General features: G+C 28.1%; 1 protein-coding gene across 1 annotated transcript; it reads right to left on the reverse strand.

The window, feature by feature from the left end:
* Positions 1-1,196: 1,196 nt before the first annotated feature.
* On the reverse strand, positions 1,197-2,730 carry LOC109810522 (transcription factor MYB36). Its single transcript, XM_020374005.3, has 3 exons — positions 2,467-2,730; positions 2,207-2,336; positions 1,197-2,021 (listed from the first exon to the last, which is right to left on the reverse strand). Exons 1-3 carry the CDS (start codon positions 2,600-2,602, stop codon positions 1,346-1,348), a joined length of 942 nt encoding a protein of 313 aa, XP_020229594.1. The 5' UTR covers positions 2,603-2,730; the 3' UTR covers positions 1,197-1,345.
* Positions 2,731-15,538: the final 12,808 nt, after the last annotated feature.

Raw genomic sequence — 15,538 nt, forward strand, 5'->3', positions numbered from 1 at the left:
CGCATCTTCCTTTCCCTCCCACTGATTTTGCACATTTGAAACCTCCTCACCAAATTGAAATTAGTCTCTCCCTAAGTCATCCCACAACACTAGAAAAAGGTATAACCTTTTTTATCGCTATTTTCATCATTTGTGCAATACAGTTACTCGTCTAGTTGATGTGACAATTTTTTATTGGAAAGAAAAAAAAATGAGGCACTATTTATAGGTGATTTCAATCAGGTACAAAGAAAATCTTAACTTATTTTAGTAGACTGTTTTATGTTTCAAGTCTTGTAGATGACAAGTGTTGCACAACTTAATTAGAGAAGCGAAACATCTTAAAGAGAGTGACTTAATCCGTGACTCAGAGTCTTTTTTCTATTTATGTTTGATATCTTCAGCAATAAAAATAAAAATGTATAAAAAATAAAATAAAGTGAAAGAAAAGGTAAATATACCGTATAGATGTATGAATATCATTGTAGCACTACATTACCATTTAACCAAAAAAAAAAATACTAAAACACGGTGCAAAATAATTTTGAAAATGATTTATATATCATATGAAACAACCTCTTCTCATGAGTTCCGATCCGTATTTATGAAAAGAACATGTTAATCCAACTAGCGGATGAGTGTGTTGTTAAGTTGTTATTATCAGATAGATTCTATATGAGAATCCCAATGGATGGACAGCAAGACTTAAAAGGTTCTATTGTTTCTGCTTGGACTCACATGTCATATGTACGCCTACTAATAGCAGACATGAAGAAAACTATAAAAGAATGCAGCCAGATTTTGATACCTTCCTTGCTAAATCCGAGAAAGTCATGACCAAAACGTCAAAACGCCTTTCATTTGGCAAGAGACACAAACTATTTATGGAAGAAACTGATTCGCCTTACATTTAGATAAACCTTAATCATCAATTTTGAATTTTCTAACTCGAGTGGACAAGCATGAAAAACTTTACTATTAAAATGTGAACATTTGGACACGATTTATTATAGTATTAAAAATGATGTTTGATTGATAAAAATTACTTTTAGAGAGCGTCAGTTAATTACTGAAATAATCCGTCATGTCCATGTATCAAACAAATGTAAATATTTTATCTAACTCAATATACAAAATTGATTTATAAAATAAAAATTATTTTTTATTTATATACTCAACTTTTAGTCAACGTGCAATTCCCAACGATAACAAAGAAATTCAGAGCAAAAAGACTTGTGATTAATAAGAAAACACAAAAAAACAGGAGAAAAATTCTAAGCTTAAGTGAACTTTAGGGTTTTGTTCGATGCTTTTTTCCTAGCTTGTTTTGGTAAAATTAATATCAACCCGCATGTACGAGCTGTTATTACGTTTGCATCGCAAAGTAACTAGACTCCTCAAAAGTAACATGTTGAGGCATTCTTTGTTCGTAGTCAGAAACCAAAGGCGAGTAAACCAAAGAGCTTATATCTCCCCAACTAGTGCTTTCTGTTGAAGTCGTGTTTGTGCTGCCATTGGCCACGTCCATGGACTCCAAACCATAAAACCCCCGCATGGAACCATCTATTTTTCGCGGGTTCGCACAGGCCAACTCACTCAAATCACTGGGGAAGTTCCCAAACCCTTGAAATACGTTTGATGATGTTGACGTGTGACACGTGTCGGTGGTTACCATGTTCATTGTTGAGGGATATAGTTGGTCTTGTGTCAAGGAAGTGTCACATGATGAGTATTGTGAATTCATGGTGGCAGTGACTATGCTGTTAGGGAAGTGTTTGAGATCGGAGTATTGGGTTGAAGTTGAAGCATTTGTCATTGGATGGTGTTGAGGCCAATAAGGAGTTTGGGTAATAACTCCCACTGGTAACATCAAATTCTCAGTTTCTCTCTTCATCTCTTGATTTAGGCTACAAACTCGACGAGCTTGAGCTTGTTGCTCCTTCCTTTGCTTGCCTAGTAGCTTCTTCTTCAGCTTAGTGTTCCAATAGTTCTTAATATCATTATCCGTGCGACCTGGTAATTGTGCTGCTATAATAGACCACCTACATATATTAAAAAGCATCATTATTTTATCATCAGCTCATGCCATAAAAATGTTCACTTAGTTTATGATATGGTACTAATTAAATTAAGTGATTTAGAGTTTGATCCTTAATTCTTGTCCTTGGTCTTGTAATTGAATGTTGAATTTTAGCATATGGTTGGTGAATAATGAATTTTAGCATACCTGCTTCCAATGTTAACATAGAGGCTGCAAATTATGCTGTCTTCTTCTTCTGAGAAACCCCCGTGTTTGATGTTTGGGCGAAGATAGTTCAACCATCTTAGGCGACAGCTTTTCCCACACCTTTTGAGACCTACACACACCACAGCAAAAAACACTCGAGCATAAGAAAAATTGTATCAAGAGGCAAGTATAGATTATACAATTAAGAAAAATGAAAATCTAAGTGAACACATAAATGTTTGATGAAATAAAAGATGGACCTATTTTCTGGGGCAGGGCAATCCAGTTGCCACCAGTGCCGTGTTCTTCGATATAAGATTTGAGTTTGAAGTCTTCTTCAGGCGACCATGGACCTCTCTTCACGTTGGCTTTGTCACAGCAAGGAGCCCTCCCCATGTTTGCTTCTCTCTGCGTCTTAATTGATCTCACTTTCAACTAAAACCAATGTTTATTGCAAGTTGATGAGAATGATGATACTAATTATGATTATATAAGGAGGAGGGGGGAGAGAGAAAGAATAATTGCCTTGAGAAATAAGGACACAAAACTTCCGCCTTTTGCAAACGGAATTCAACTTCTTTTCCTTTTTTTTTTTTTAATAATATGGTTTTGTTTAATTCAAATAATATGTTGAATATAATAAATCGAAAATCTCTCGATTATAATTTTTAATTGCACCAGTTATTAGTACTTTTTACCTGGGAATATTTTATTCGATGGCATCGTTGAAGTTAAGAAAAAAGAGAACCCGAAGACTTAAGTTAAGTCCTTCAAAATATGAATAAAAATTGACGCAGTATTAGATAATGGAAGAGTTGGAAATTAACAATAGGGCGGGGGACTGGTATTTTTACCTTTGTCTTTCTTTCTCTAGAATCTCTTTTGTTTAAAAAAAAAGTGTGTTTAATTTGTAAATAAAATCATACCAAAAAAAGGAGAAATTGTGTGTATAAGATAAGGTGATTGACATAATGAAATGGATAAATAATGTTGTAAAAATATTTCATGGACGTGCTATATAAATAATATATCTCATTTATTTATTTATACTCTCCATTCAGCTATATTTCTTACGTCTCTCCTATTATATGCCTGTCAAGAAAATAATGTCTCTCCTATATTGTTATTTTATGAAAACAACAATGGTATGCATTATTGTCAAGAATGGTGAATGAATGGATGATGATGATCGCAAACATCATGTACGGTGTGATGGTGGGACCAAGCGTACGTTGAGCGTTAAAGTGATCAAACCTCATTTCTTTAGTTCTTTCTTTTACATAATGCCTTGATAAGGAGAGACCCTCTTAGATTATACGCTGGACAAACAAAGTGGATATGTCATATCTCCCGTGAACAAACCCTCTCTATATATTGCTGTCATAAAAAAATAAAAATAAAAATAAAAAAAAAACCCTCTTTATGTATTTAACGAGCTAGTGAAAATATTACAACTCTACATATCCCATGTATATATATATATATATTTTTAAAATACATATATATATATATATATATATATATATATATCCATGTATATAAAAACTTTATAAAACGTTTTAAAAAGTATAATAAAGTAATTAATGTGATTGCCAAGTTATCTGTGCTTCAATGTATAAGTTTGGACAGCAAGTAATATAATAGCAAGAGGTTTTGTTGACATTATTCTATAAGCAGTATCAAAGGAGGGACTCTGATGCTGATTAGGGTTAAATTCCAGTTCTGTGCAACAGATATATTTCACCGGTTGAAAAAGAAAACGACGAAAGAGTAATGGGAAAGGAGATAGAGTTGTTATCATTTATTATAGAGAAAATAAAACTGAAAGAGCTATGAAATTTTGATTGTTAATCACAGATCTAGAAGCCAATTAATTAATAGTTTAATATTATATAATTATATATAATTGTATTATATATCCGCGCATATTTTCGTTATGGTTGGTGACCTAATGCCCACTACCCAGTAATTAGTAATTACTATATGGTTTTGGCATACTCCCTAACTTGAAACACGGGTTTGGATTTTCGTAGCAGATGAAATAAAAGGTAGAGTACAAATCAAGTCCCTCAACTTTCATCATGCAATCAACATCAAGATTTTTACTTTTTTATTTTAAAATTTAGGATCTTATATAATGTTTATTTGTAAAATAAAAAATTGTCCACAAAAGTTGACCCAACTGGTAAAAAACGTACTCATATATCTTAAAAACGGACTCATATCCTAAAAACATGTGTGTTTGATTCCTGCAGAAGTGAAAACCTTATGGATGGATAATCTATAAATATCTTTAGATATTCTCGTAGAGTCTTGAGATCTGCCCTGATTTTGATAAGTTTTCAAGATCCAACTAACCTTAACATTTAATATAAAAAAAATTGTAAAAGTAAAACTATATATCAAAATATAATTTATTTTTCATTCACAAGGTATGACACAAATAGTTAATAGCTTGGAAATTAGCTATTCTGTATAATATATTTTTATTAAATTGTACTTTTGATATTCTCATATTTTTTAGCTTTTAATTTTATTTTCCAATTTTTAAATTAAGACTAGAACCAATGTTCTTCACTGTAATTTTCTCCATTTAAGCCATTAAGTCACTTAATCTTTTTAAAAAAAATTTCTCTAATGCTAGTTTACAATTAATAAATAATAATTTTTTTAATAAAGATAATAAATATTTTAATAAGTTAATGTAAAATTTATTATTTAATGTATTTTTATACAATAAATATAAACCTACAATATAAAATAAATAATATAATATTATTATATTACATTATTTAATATATTAATTTTTTGTATATTACATGTTTATATTCATTGGATAAAAACATGTTGAATAATAAAATTTATATTTATTAGATGAGAAAACATATTAAAAAACATAAAATAAATAATATATTATTAGTATATATATATATATATATATATATATTACTTAATATATTTGTTATATAATAAATAATATTAATTTTATAATATTAAAATAAATAATATAACATTACTGGTGTATTATAAAAAAGAGAAAATATAGTTAAAAATAAAATAAAAGATAAAAAAAAATGATTTTGTACTTATATTTATTGTATAAAAATATATTAAATAATAATTATATATTTAAATATTTTATTAAATAATTTTTTATTTATTAGTTTTAAACTAGATTAACATTAGATAAAGAATATAAAAAATTTATTGACGTAAATAGTGATATTGTATAATATAGTGTTCAAGTTAAAAAAAAAAAAAAAAAAAAAAGAGAGTGTTAAGTGGTTTAAATGGTATAAATTATAATGAAGATAATAATGTTTAGCCTTCATAACGTGACTTTGTCACCTCATCATTCCATATATGTGATAAATTACTATAATTATTCCATTTATGTGATACATTACTAAAGTGACATGTTATCAATTTCTGTAAGCATTATTGTCACGTGATTATCAATTGATATAACTAATAATTAATTGACAGAAAAATTAAAATTGTATAACTTTAAAAGTTAAAAATGGAAGATTATAGAGAGATAAAAATATAATTTAACAATAAAAAAATAGAATTTAAAAAATATTTATTAACATTTGAAATACACAATCATTTGTTAGACCTTCCTAGATAGGGCTTGAACACTTGAACGTGTTCATAACAAACTTGTTATGACTATTAAGGATGCAGACAAGCTATTAATTAGTAACGAAAAAGTTATTGGGTTTTTTCTCCTTGTACCCAGCTTACAATATAATTAATATGAAGTCGTGTTTAACTCCTTACAAGTAGAGATTAATTCACATTAAAAAAGAAAATACAAGTGACAACAATACTTTATTTTAACTCCAAAATTTGAAATCCGACATTAATTGAACATAACCAAATTAATGTTGCAATGAGATCCTTTCAACAACAAAAAAAATCCCAAGGTTAACACATGAGTTTAACTTTTGGAATGAAAAGAATACATGAAAGCGAGGCATCATTAACATTTAGATTTAATGTTATTTTTGTTTATTTATTATATAATGTATTTTATATATGATATAAAATATTTTGAAATTTAGATGAAAATACATAAGAACCACTAAAAATGACCTAATAATAAAGGTTAGGATAATATGTGTATGATTTTAAATTTGAACTCTAGAATGATCAATGCAACTCGGATAGATAAAAATGATAAAGTACATAATTAATATGCATAATTAATTGAAGTACAATATAAAATGTACACATATATAAGAAAAGTATATATAACTAATTCAAGAATTAAAATTGATGTTTTAAAACAAAAATAAAAATAAAGAAGAACATATTTAAGACCAACGACAATTAGGTTATTAAAGCTTAAGCTTTAGGTTTATGAAAAATATATATTTATTATTTATTTTTATAAAATAAAAATGTCACATATATCATTAAAAATGTCTCGTTATATGTTTGGATAAATTATACTTATATGTTTGCAAAAAAAGACATACATTTTTTATTTAAAGAAAATCTTCTCTCTTAAAAAAAAATTGTTTTAAGTTTTACATGTGTTGGATCAGCTTGGACATATATATATTTTTACTTTTACTTTTATTTTTATTTATCAACTATAATTAATTAACCAGGATACATTTTACTATATATATGTATGATGTGGACTTTAAAACCATTAATGAAAATTCAACGACGTTAGTTTAAATATATGTACATCATTTAATATTTATTAAAAAATCTAAATTTTTAATTTTTAATTAACAAATTGCAACTTCATACTTTATATTTTAAATATACATCATATTTTGGAAGAGTCAAGAATCTTCTCTAAGGAAAAAAATTATAAAAAATTAACTCTTAAAAAGTATTTAAATCAAATTGTAATTATTCTGTCCACTTACGTCTAATTATAAACAATATTACTGTATTTGATCAGTAAACAATATTACTATATAAAATATTTAATAAAATAAACAAGAGCGTCCAAAATATTGTTGTTTTTTATTGATGAATTTGGTAATGGAATGTTACATTGACGTTTATGTTGTCAAAGTTTAGTTTTTATTTATTTATTTAATCAAACTTTATTTTTTTTATAATTTAATAGATATATATATACCGACAGTATATCTACTAACTCTGAATCAATTAAAATTTAATTTAGATGTAATTTTTTTTAATAAAATTTTGTCAAAGTCAATACTTATCATACATGATAATTTTTTCTTTGAATATTAGATGCTGACAAACTATTTTATATAATAAATTTATTAATTTTAATAATAATAAGCTTAAGAATTATATCAAATTTTATTTTTAATTTATTGAACACGAAAAACGAGAATATTTATAAAAAAGAAACTTGGAATAACAGAAATATTCTTTGAGCTTATTTTCACGGCCATCTTAACAAAAAATAATTATATTAAGATATGCCAACACCACTAGGCACTAGCTATACGTACCTATCTTATTGGCCTTTTAGTTCCACAAAAAATGACAAAATAAAATTATTCAATTGTTTTCTTAATATAGAAGTCAACAAGTAGGAAGCCCACTATCACATCAGTCACAAATATCAGACCAGCTGGCCTTTATATTTCCCTTCCTTATTCTTAATTTAATTTATCTATAAATTTTACAAATTCACATGTTTAATTAGAGGCATAACAAATCATTATAAGTGACAAGTGTTTATGCAATAATTTGTCATGATTTTTATATTTAAAAATAAATAATTAATAAAAAAATAGTTAAGATTAAGAGTTATATATATATATATATATATATATATATATATATGAATGTATATTATATATCATTCACTTAATGATAAAACAAGTATATAAATATAACAATATAAATATATTAATCGGTAAAAGTAAATTATATAATTTAAGTTGTCTATTAAACAATTCCTATACAAAGTATTACACAGTAGTAATATCAAAATATAAACAACACTATCATCCTCTTGATAGTTATTTCAATAAAGTACCTCATACATATCTTACTTTGCTTCCATATCATATATATGATCATCACATTCCAAATCATATGAAAACACGTAAGAGTAAGTTAGAGTTCAAAGAAACAACATATACAACAAGTTCCACAACACATACATATACATCATTGTGTCTTATTATTATTTTTTTTATATTTCTTTTTTTACAAACATCAAGCTCCACAACACATTTAACTATAATACAATGTCAACTTAAACAACAAAACATCAATAACTCATATTTCAACACAACACATTTCATCACAACTCAACACCACATATGAAAAACACAACTAAATCAACATATTATATGCACAACAAAACAACTATATGTGTCGTCATATATTTCAATTAGAAGATCTCTTATATCATATGTGAGCAGTTTAAGTAGTTTGACTCTTTCGAACTATTAACACAAATGATCTTTTTGGGTTTACTAGATCAATAAAAATTTGGATAACAATCCATAACACAACATGATCTCTCAAATGTAGTCACTTAAACTAGGAAGAATTTTCCACATACGGTATCAACTAAAGTTCTAGAAAAGACTCAACTATCCTCCTTCAGGGTCAACTACCTAGAAAGAATTTTCAACAAAATCCGACTCTCGATCATAGTACCTCAACATAATATTCACACAATGAGATATACAACTTTAATAAAAACTTCTTCTCTAGTCCTAAGTTAATTAACACAACTTTTAACACCATGCTTAAATGTCTTAAACATTCTCAACATTCATCATTTCAACAACACAATAACACACATGCTTAAACATATTCAAAACAACTATACCACCAACACACAACATACAACTCAACTCACTAATTATCATATCTAATTATCATTATATATCAATCATCTCTAATTATCATCATATATCAACACACACACACATACATACATACATATATATATATATATATATATATATATATATATATATATATATAATCATCAATGTTTAGTAACTTAAAACCCGCATTAATCTACTCAATTACCTTAGCTTATACTACAAAAAACAAGAATTTTAATAAAAAAAATATTAGCGCCTAGTGCCACACTCCCAATGCGCAACATCATCAAGGTAAGGGACCCTCTACCTCACCCATGCCTAACGCCACACAACTTGCACCTGGTGTGGATTAGGTAGAGGCCCTTGAGCTCAAGCCTGACATGGTGAAGTTCTATGCCCAATCCCAAGCCAACTTGAAACAATTCTCTCTTCTCATGTCTGACACCACCAATCATGCTCTCAACGCGAGTAAGACAAAAAGCCTCATATTGAAGTGGTGCCTAGTTCCTTGAAGGGGCACATAACACGATGAGCAATCTACATTATTGCAGATCATGGACCCGCCTTCAAGCACTTGAAAATCAAAAGAATTCCACATGCAAAGCCATAAGCTAAACCTATAGAACACTAGCAATTCATCTCCAATACATTTTTCAACATGCAACCATTTATATATCATATTCACCCAAAACCCCTCTCTCAACATATAGTACACATTCAAGTCTTTCCACACAATCCCAAAAATACAACTCAACCATGATTTTGAAAGTAGATTCAACAACATGCAACATTGAACATTATCAAAATTTGATCTAACTTTCCTTACCTCAAGATGAAATAAAAAATGATGAAGGAGAAGAAGAACGAAACTCCGAGCGACCCTGGAACACTCTACATGGATCAACAACTCGATTCAAGGTTCCTACTGGCCTGAATCACAAATAAAACTACTTTGATGAGATTCCGAGAAGAAAATCACCTCACGAGAGAAGGTTTAGAGAAGAAATTAAAGAGACCCGTGGATCGAAACATTTCTCTCTATAACTTCTCTCTCTAAATTTTTGAAAAACGAAACTTATGAAGTTATATTTTAAATATATACCTTAAATACCTATCTTTCTAAGGTCAAACTGGATCTCTACCAAAAAAAATCTCTAACTACCTAAACTTTTAAGAAATCCTTAGATTTTACTCAACAACAATCAACAATTTACATAATATCATATAATTAATTAAAACATCAACCACACTTTACAACTCATAGTGTTACGATTTAAATTTTGGCTAAATTTATCAGGTGCTCCTTAAATTATTTAAAAAATTTAAACAAGTCTATATATTAGAATAAATTAGATTAGGTTCTTAAATTAAAAAAAAATCTATATTATTAGTTTCTAATGAATTAAATTGTAAAAAAAATAATTTAATGTTTTTAAAATTTTAAGAACTCAATTAAAAATATATAATTAAGGACTCGATTAAATTTTCTTGCTTTTTTTTTCTAGTTTAGAAACTTACTTGAATTAAAAAGAAAAAAAAAAGGAATAACCTAATAATTTAAACTATATTTTTGTATGAAAATTTAAAATTTTGATTAGACAAAAATTCATCTGTTATAACTTTTATCTAAATTACTTATAATTTAATAGTTAAAGATGCCTAGCGTTTTGAAAAGCTTCATTCAAAATTTTTAAGATCACCGTGCATGCTTGATCATGTGTCCGAGTTTTAAAAATAAAACTGTTAAGTAATAATCTGATTCTGAACAAAAGATTAGACTTCTATCCGTGATTTAGAATATAATTCGTGACTAGAAGTATAACTCCTAAAAATCAACATATATCATCATCGTTATAACCTTATTACTTTCGAACAATGACAGTTAATTGACACCACGTTATTACTTTTTGCAATTATATACACATCAACTTATAAAATGAAGATTTTTCAAATTTTAGAAACATTAGTCAAGTCTTATCTATTAATATAGAACTATACTCACAGCTACACCCCTAACACTTATCATGATAATGGTACATAAGATTAAAAATTAAGACGAACCAAGATGCCCTCAATTAAGGGGCCTTACACCTTACTGTGTGGATGTGACCGAAGCTTAATGACCTCATACACTTTATCTTTGATCAATGGGTAGTGTGTCCATCTCAATGCTTGCAAAATGCTTAGAGAAGTCCGGTTTGTGATTAGTTGAGGCGGTTGGGTGAATCTACTAGGCTACAAATTTCTATTGTTTGGAGCTCATTAAATTTAATTTGTAAATCTTTTGATTGCTGTTCAGACCCGCTTATACATTTTTTTCTTACTTTGTATTGTTGGGTTTGTGGCACACTCCTAATGCCACATATTCAATATATTTTTGGCTGTTAAAAAAAAAAAAAAAAACGGCTTAACAAACCCCCTCACACCTAGAATTACCATCTTAAGAGTGTTTTGATGTTGGTAGTACGACAATAAATCAAAGATAGACTTTATATCATAATAGAACTAGTGCTCAAGTATTTTTACTAAATTCTCATGCATTTAATTAGCCAATTTCCTTAGTTTCTAGACTTAGTTTATTTTTTATTTTTATTTTTTTTTACATTTCTAGAGTTAGTTTGCACCTAAATTTTATTGGATTTAAATAATAATTATTAGAGTACTATTATTAATCACACATGTTACTATTCATTTGGGTATTGTTATATATGAATAACTTTAGGATTATTGCATATTAAGGTTGTTGATGGTACCACTAGTACAAAAAAAGTAATTTACGTCGGTTATAATTTTAAGCTTTTTACGTTAGAAAAAAGTTCGACGTTAGAGCGGGATACGTAAATTTACGTCGGTTGTGAAATCTGACATAAATTTACGTCGAACATTACCAAGATTCGACGTAAAAAAGTTGTAAACAAAAAAAAAACATAATAAGTGCTTGGAGTACGGGCCTTTTTGCTTGGAGAACGGGTCGTTCTGCTTGATAGAACAACCCAGCAGAAAAGGCCAACAACCCAAACAAATAAAACAACATAAAGACTGAATAGAACAAATAACCACAATAGCAATGTGAAGCAAAAAGGTGTTAGCGATTCATACTTGAACTGTAACAATGTGCGAACGAGTAACGAAGAGTTCACCCTACTCTGCAGAAGATAGAAAAAACGATTTAGCAACAAAGGAGAGGGAGAGGGTTTATACAGAGAAGAATCTAGAAAAGTGATGATATCCGAGTGAGTGTGTGTGTGTGTGCCTCCCATGCACTCTTTTTATTCGCTTTTGCTATTTTTTTACGTCGGACTTGGTAGAGTCCGACGTAAAATGAAAAATCTACGTCGGTTGTCTGTTGTGTCCGACGTAGATTATACATTTTACGTCGGACCCTACCAGGTCCAACGTAAAAAAGTTCACAAAAATTACAAAAAATATCATCGCATTTTTTTTACGTCAATTTTTGTTAAGTCCGATGAGAAAGAGGTGACGTAAAAGTCTCATTTTCCACTAGTGTACATATATTTCAACAATGGTGAGGGTACAATATGTGAGCAATCATTATTATTGTCATAAAAAAAATATTCCAACATGTATTAATAATCTGTAACTTTGATTTGAAATTCATGTACATATTTAGAGGGAAAGAGGATTCAACTTATGATTTTAAGTTACTAAGCGATACTTTAACAAGGAAGAATGAACTTAAAGTGCCCTCAAGGTATATATTTATTTTTTTAAATGATATATATAAATACATATATATATATATATATATATATATATATATATATATATTTACATTTGGTATTAATTTTATAGGTATGTATTGTGCATGTAATTAGGTAAATATATATTTGTATATTTCTTAATCAATATCAATTTTTAGCTTCAATTTGTGGTGTGTCATATTATTTAAAAGATTTTTTAAATTACAATAATAACCCTCAAAATGAAAATGAATTGTCTAATTTATCAAACGTTTGTAAAAAATTGTAATCAAAAAAATAATTGGTATTTTTAAATCACGTTTTATAATTTATATATGAGTCAATGTTTTTATTTTTATTAAAGACACAAGCTAAACTTATAGTAGTATGTGTAACACTACATAATATTTTTTTTTATAAAAAATGTTATTCAAATGAATTTTCAATTAAACTAGTAGATGGACTTTCATCTTCAATGTTATTGGTTAATTAAGATAAAAAAAATATGAAATATATTATTTCAACTCAAGAGCATGAACAAGAAAATGTTAATGCATGAAAAACTAGTAAATATGTAAAGACATAAAGCTAGAGTCAATTATCTATTAAAAGATTGAAAAATTATAAAGGTTTTACTTTTCTTTATTTATGTTATATTTTTCATTAATTCTTGTAACAAATAGTTTTTGTTTAAAAATAATAATCATATTTTCTTTTGAAATCTTGTAAATTCATAAAAAAACAATTCAAATATTATAATTATTATGATATAAGTTTATTAAAATCCAAACTAAAAAACTCATTATAATTTTTTTAAAAATATTATTAATTAAAAGTCATTACATTCTAATAAAATTCACACAAAAAAATCATGTTAAAATAGTGTTTTAAATTCATGCATCGTAATTTTTTTTCCTTAGATAAAATCTCGTATAAGAGTCATGTCAGAGTTCTAGCTACCTCTTTAATCAAAAGGCTTACCTAACTTGAATTAATCAAAACTCTAAATGATTTTAATTAAAATATTAACTCACACACACAAATGTCATTAATAACGTGGCAATATATGTGTTATTAGATAAAAATATAATTTTTGTTTTGTACTTATAATGTATAAAATTAGAAACTAAAAGAGGCTGACTTACCACATGAAAGAATTAATGAAAGTCAAACAGAGAATTATAAAGAACGATGAAGTTTGAATTTTCAGCAAGTTTGTTGCAAGCTAACATGTGCATGGAAAGCAAACAAAGCAAGGTTTAAGTCTACATATATTTGTTTAACAAGGGAAAGAAATGGTCTTTGTGGTAGGCCACCATCTCTTCTAATTAACCTTTTCGTCAACAAGAAAAATAGAAAGTAAGAATCGATTGAATGAATTTCTTCATATTTTTTTGCGTGCGTATTAATCGTGGACCTACCCTATAGCTTTGAAACCGTCTTTTTCATAGTCTCCTATCTTCTAATATTCAAACGTTTACAGCTCAAGACAACCTTCTTGACTGGATTCTTGTGCACTTCCAATCGCCCGCTACTAAGCTCCCAATATTAATAGTTGCACAGTGTATGGACATCTTTTTTAATTGTTTAATATATATACATATAGTGAAAGACTGAAAGGGCTTTCTTTTCTTTCACATGAGAGTAGGAAAAAATATGCACCAAACTTATATGATAAAAATTAAAATACACACATATTTGTGTAAAACAATATATATACACACTCGTGCGTGAGACTTGTTTATACTTGAACAATGTCCACTATAAATACGGTAGTTTGAAATATTCAAGTGGACAAACACAACAATGAAACAAAGCGAATGAGGGGTACACAAATTACATCCGAATAAAGGGATATCGAAGATCTTCGTGTACTCTCTTCCTCGATCTTATGAGTATGACCTATATAAGTGAGGAATCCATTCTTCATTATTTAGGGTTTGAAAGACTTTCGTGAACAGCTATGATTTTTAATTAATTAATCAAAATATTACTAACAATTATTAAATTAAAACATGCCATCTTGTGATATTTGAATAAATGAAATCCTAAAGTTCCGGGCCTTCCGTGCTCAGCTATGCTGAAACCTTCAACTATCTGATTCTTAAGAATATCTGTGATGTACGGAAATGAAGATTAGCGTCTTTATTTAAAACAGAAAGAGATCGATAGTTCTGTAGCATAAATAGAAACGAAACATTAAGAGATTTTCAAATGAAATTTTCTAATAAATAGTAGTACAATTTATGGACACTAATATTACTCTATATCATTTAGACTAAACTTCAAATGAACTAAATACTGCTTAAAAATGTGTGTCAAATTAAGTTTCTAGAACATCGTCTGCTGCTTCTGGACGAAGCCAACTAATTTGAGGGTCTTATGCATGTTGTCAACAATCACATCAACTCCAAATTAAAGAGATGAATTTGTCAACAATCTGAAAATGATGAAAATTAATTGTTCCAAACGTAGAAAAAGGTGTAGGGAACTTTGGAGATAAAGTAACAGCGACAGTGAAGGCTTGTAACGACAAATTTCCCGGAAGGTTCCTCATACGGACACTTCTATGAAGTACTGTTCTTTAAACTTAACTTTTGATCCATATATATGTATTCGGTGTTGAACTTGGTAAACAAAGTCAATCACAAGCTCGGCAAATCAGCTCTAAGAAACCATTTTATATGTTTCCCAAGATACATATATACACGGTTGTTTCTACTTTCCAGCTGTCTCTGATTATAGCATTTTTCACAGATTTGGACTGGAAGAACCTTCTTACCTTATAGCAATGCAACCTTAATCATTTATAAGATTAAGAACCTGTGATCGTTGTT

This window comes from Cajanus cajan, chromosome 5, assembly GCF_000230855.2.
Source record: "Cajanus cajan strain Asha chromosome 5, NIPB_CcT2T_4, whole genome shotgun sequence".
Lineage (NCBI taxonomy): Eukaryota > Viridiplantae > Streptophyta > Magnoliopsida > Fabales > Fabaceae > Cajanus > Cajanus cajan.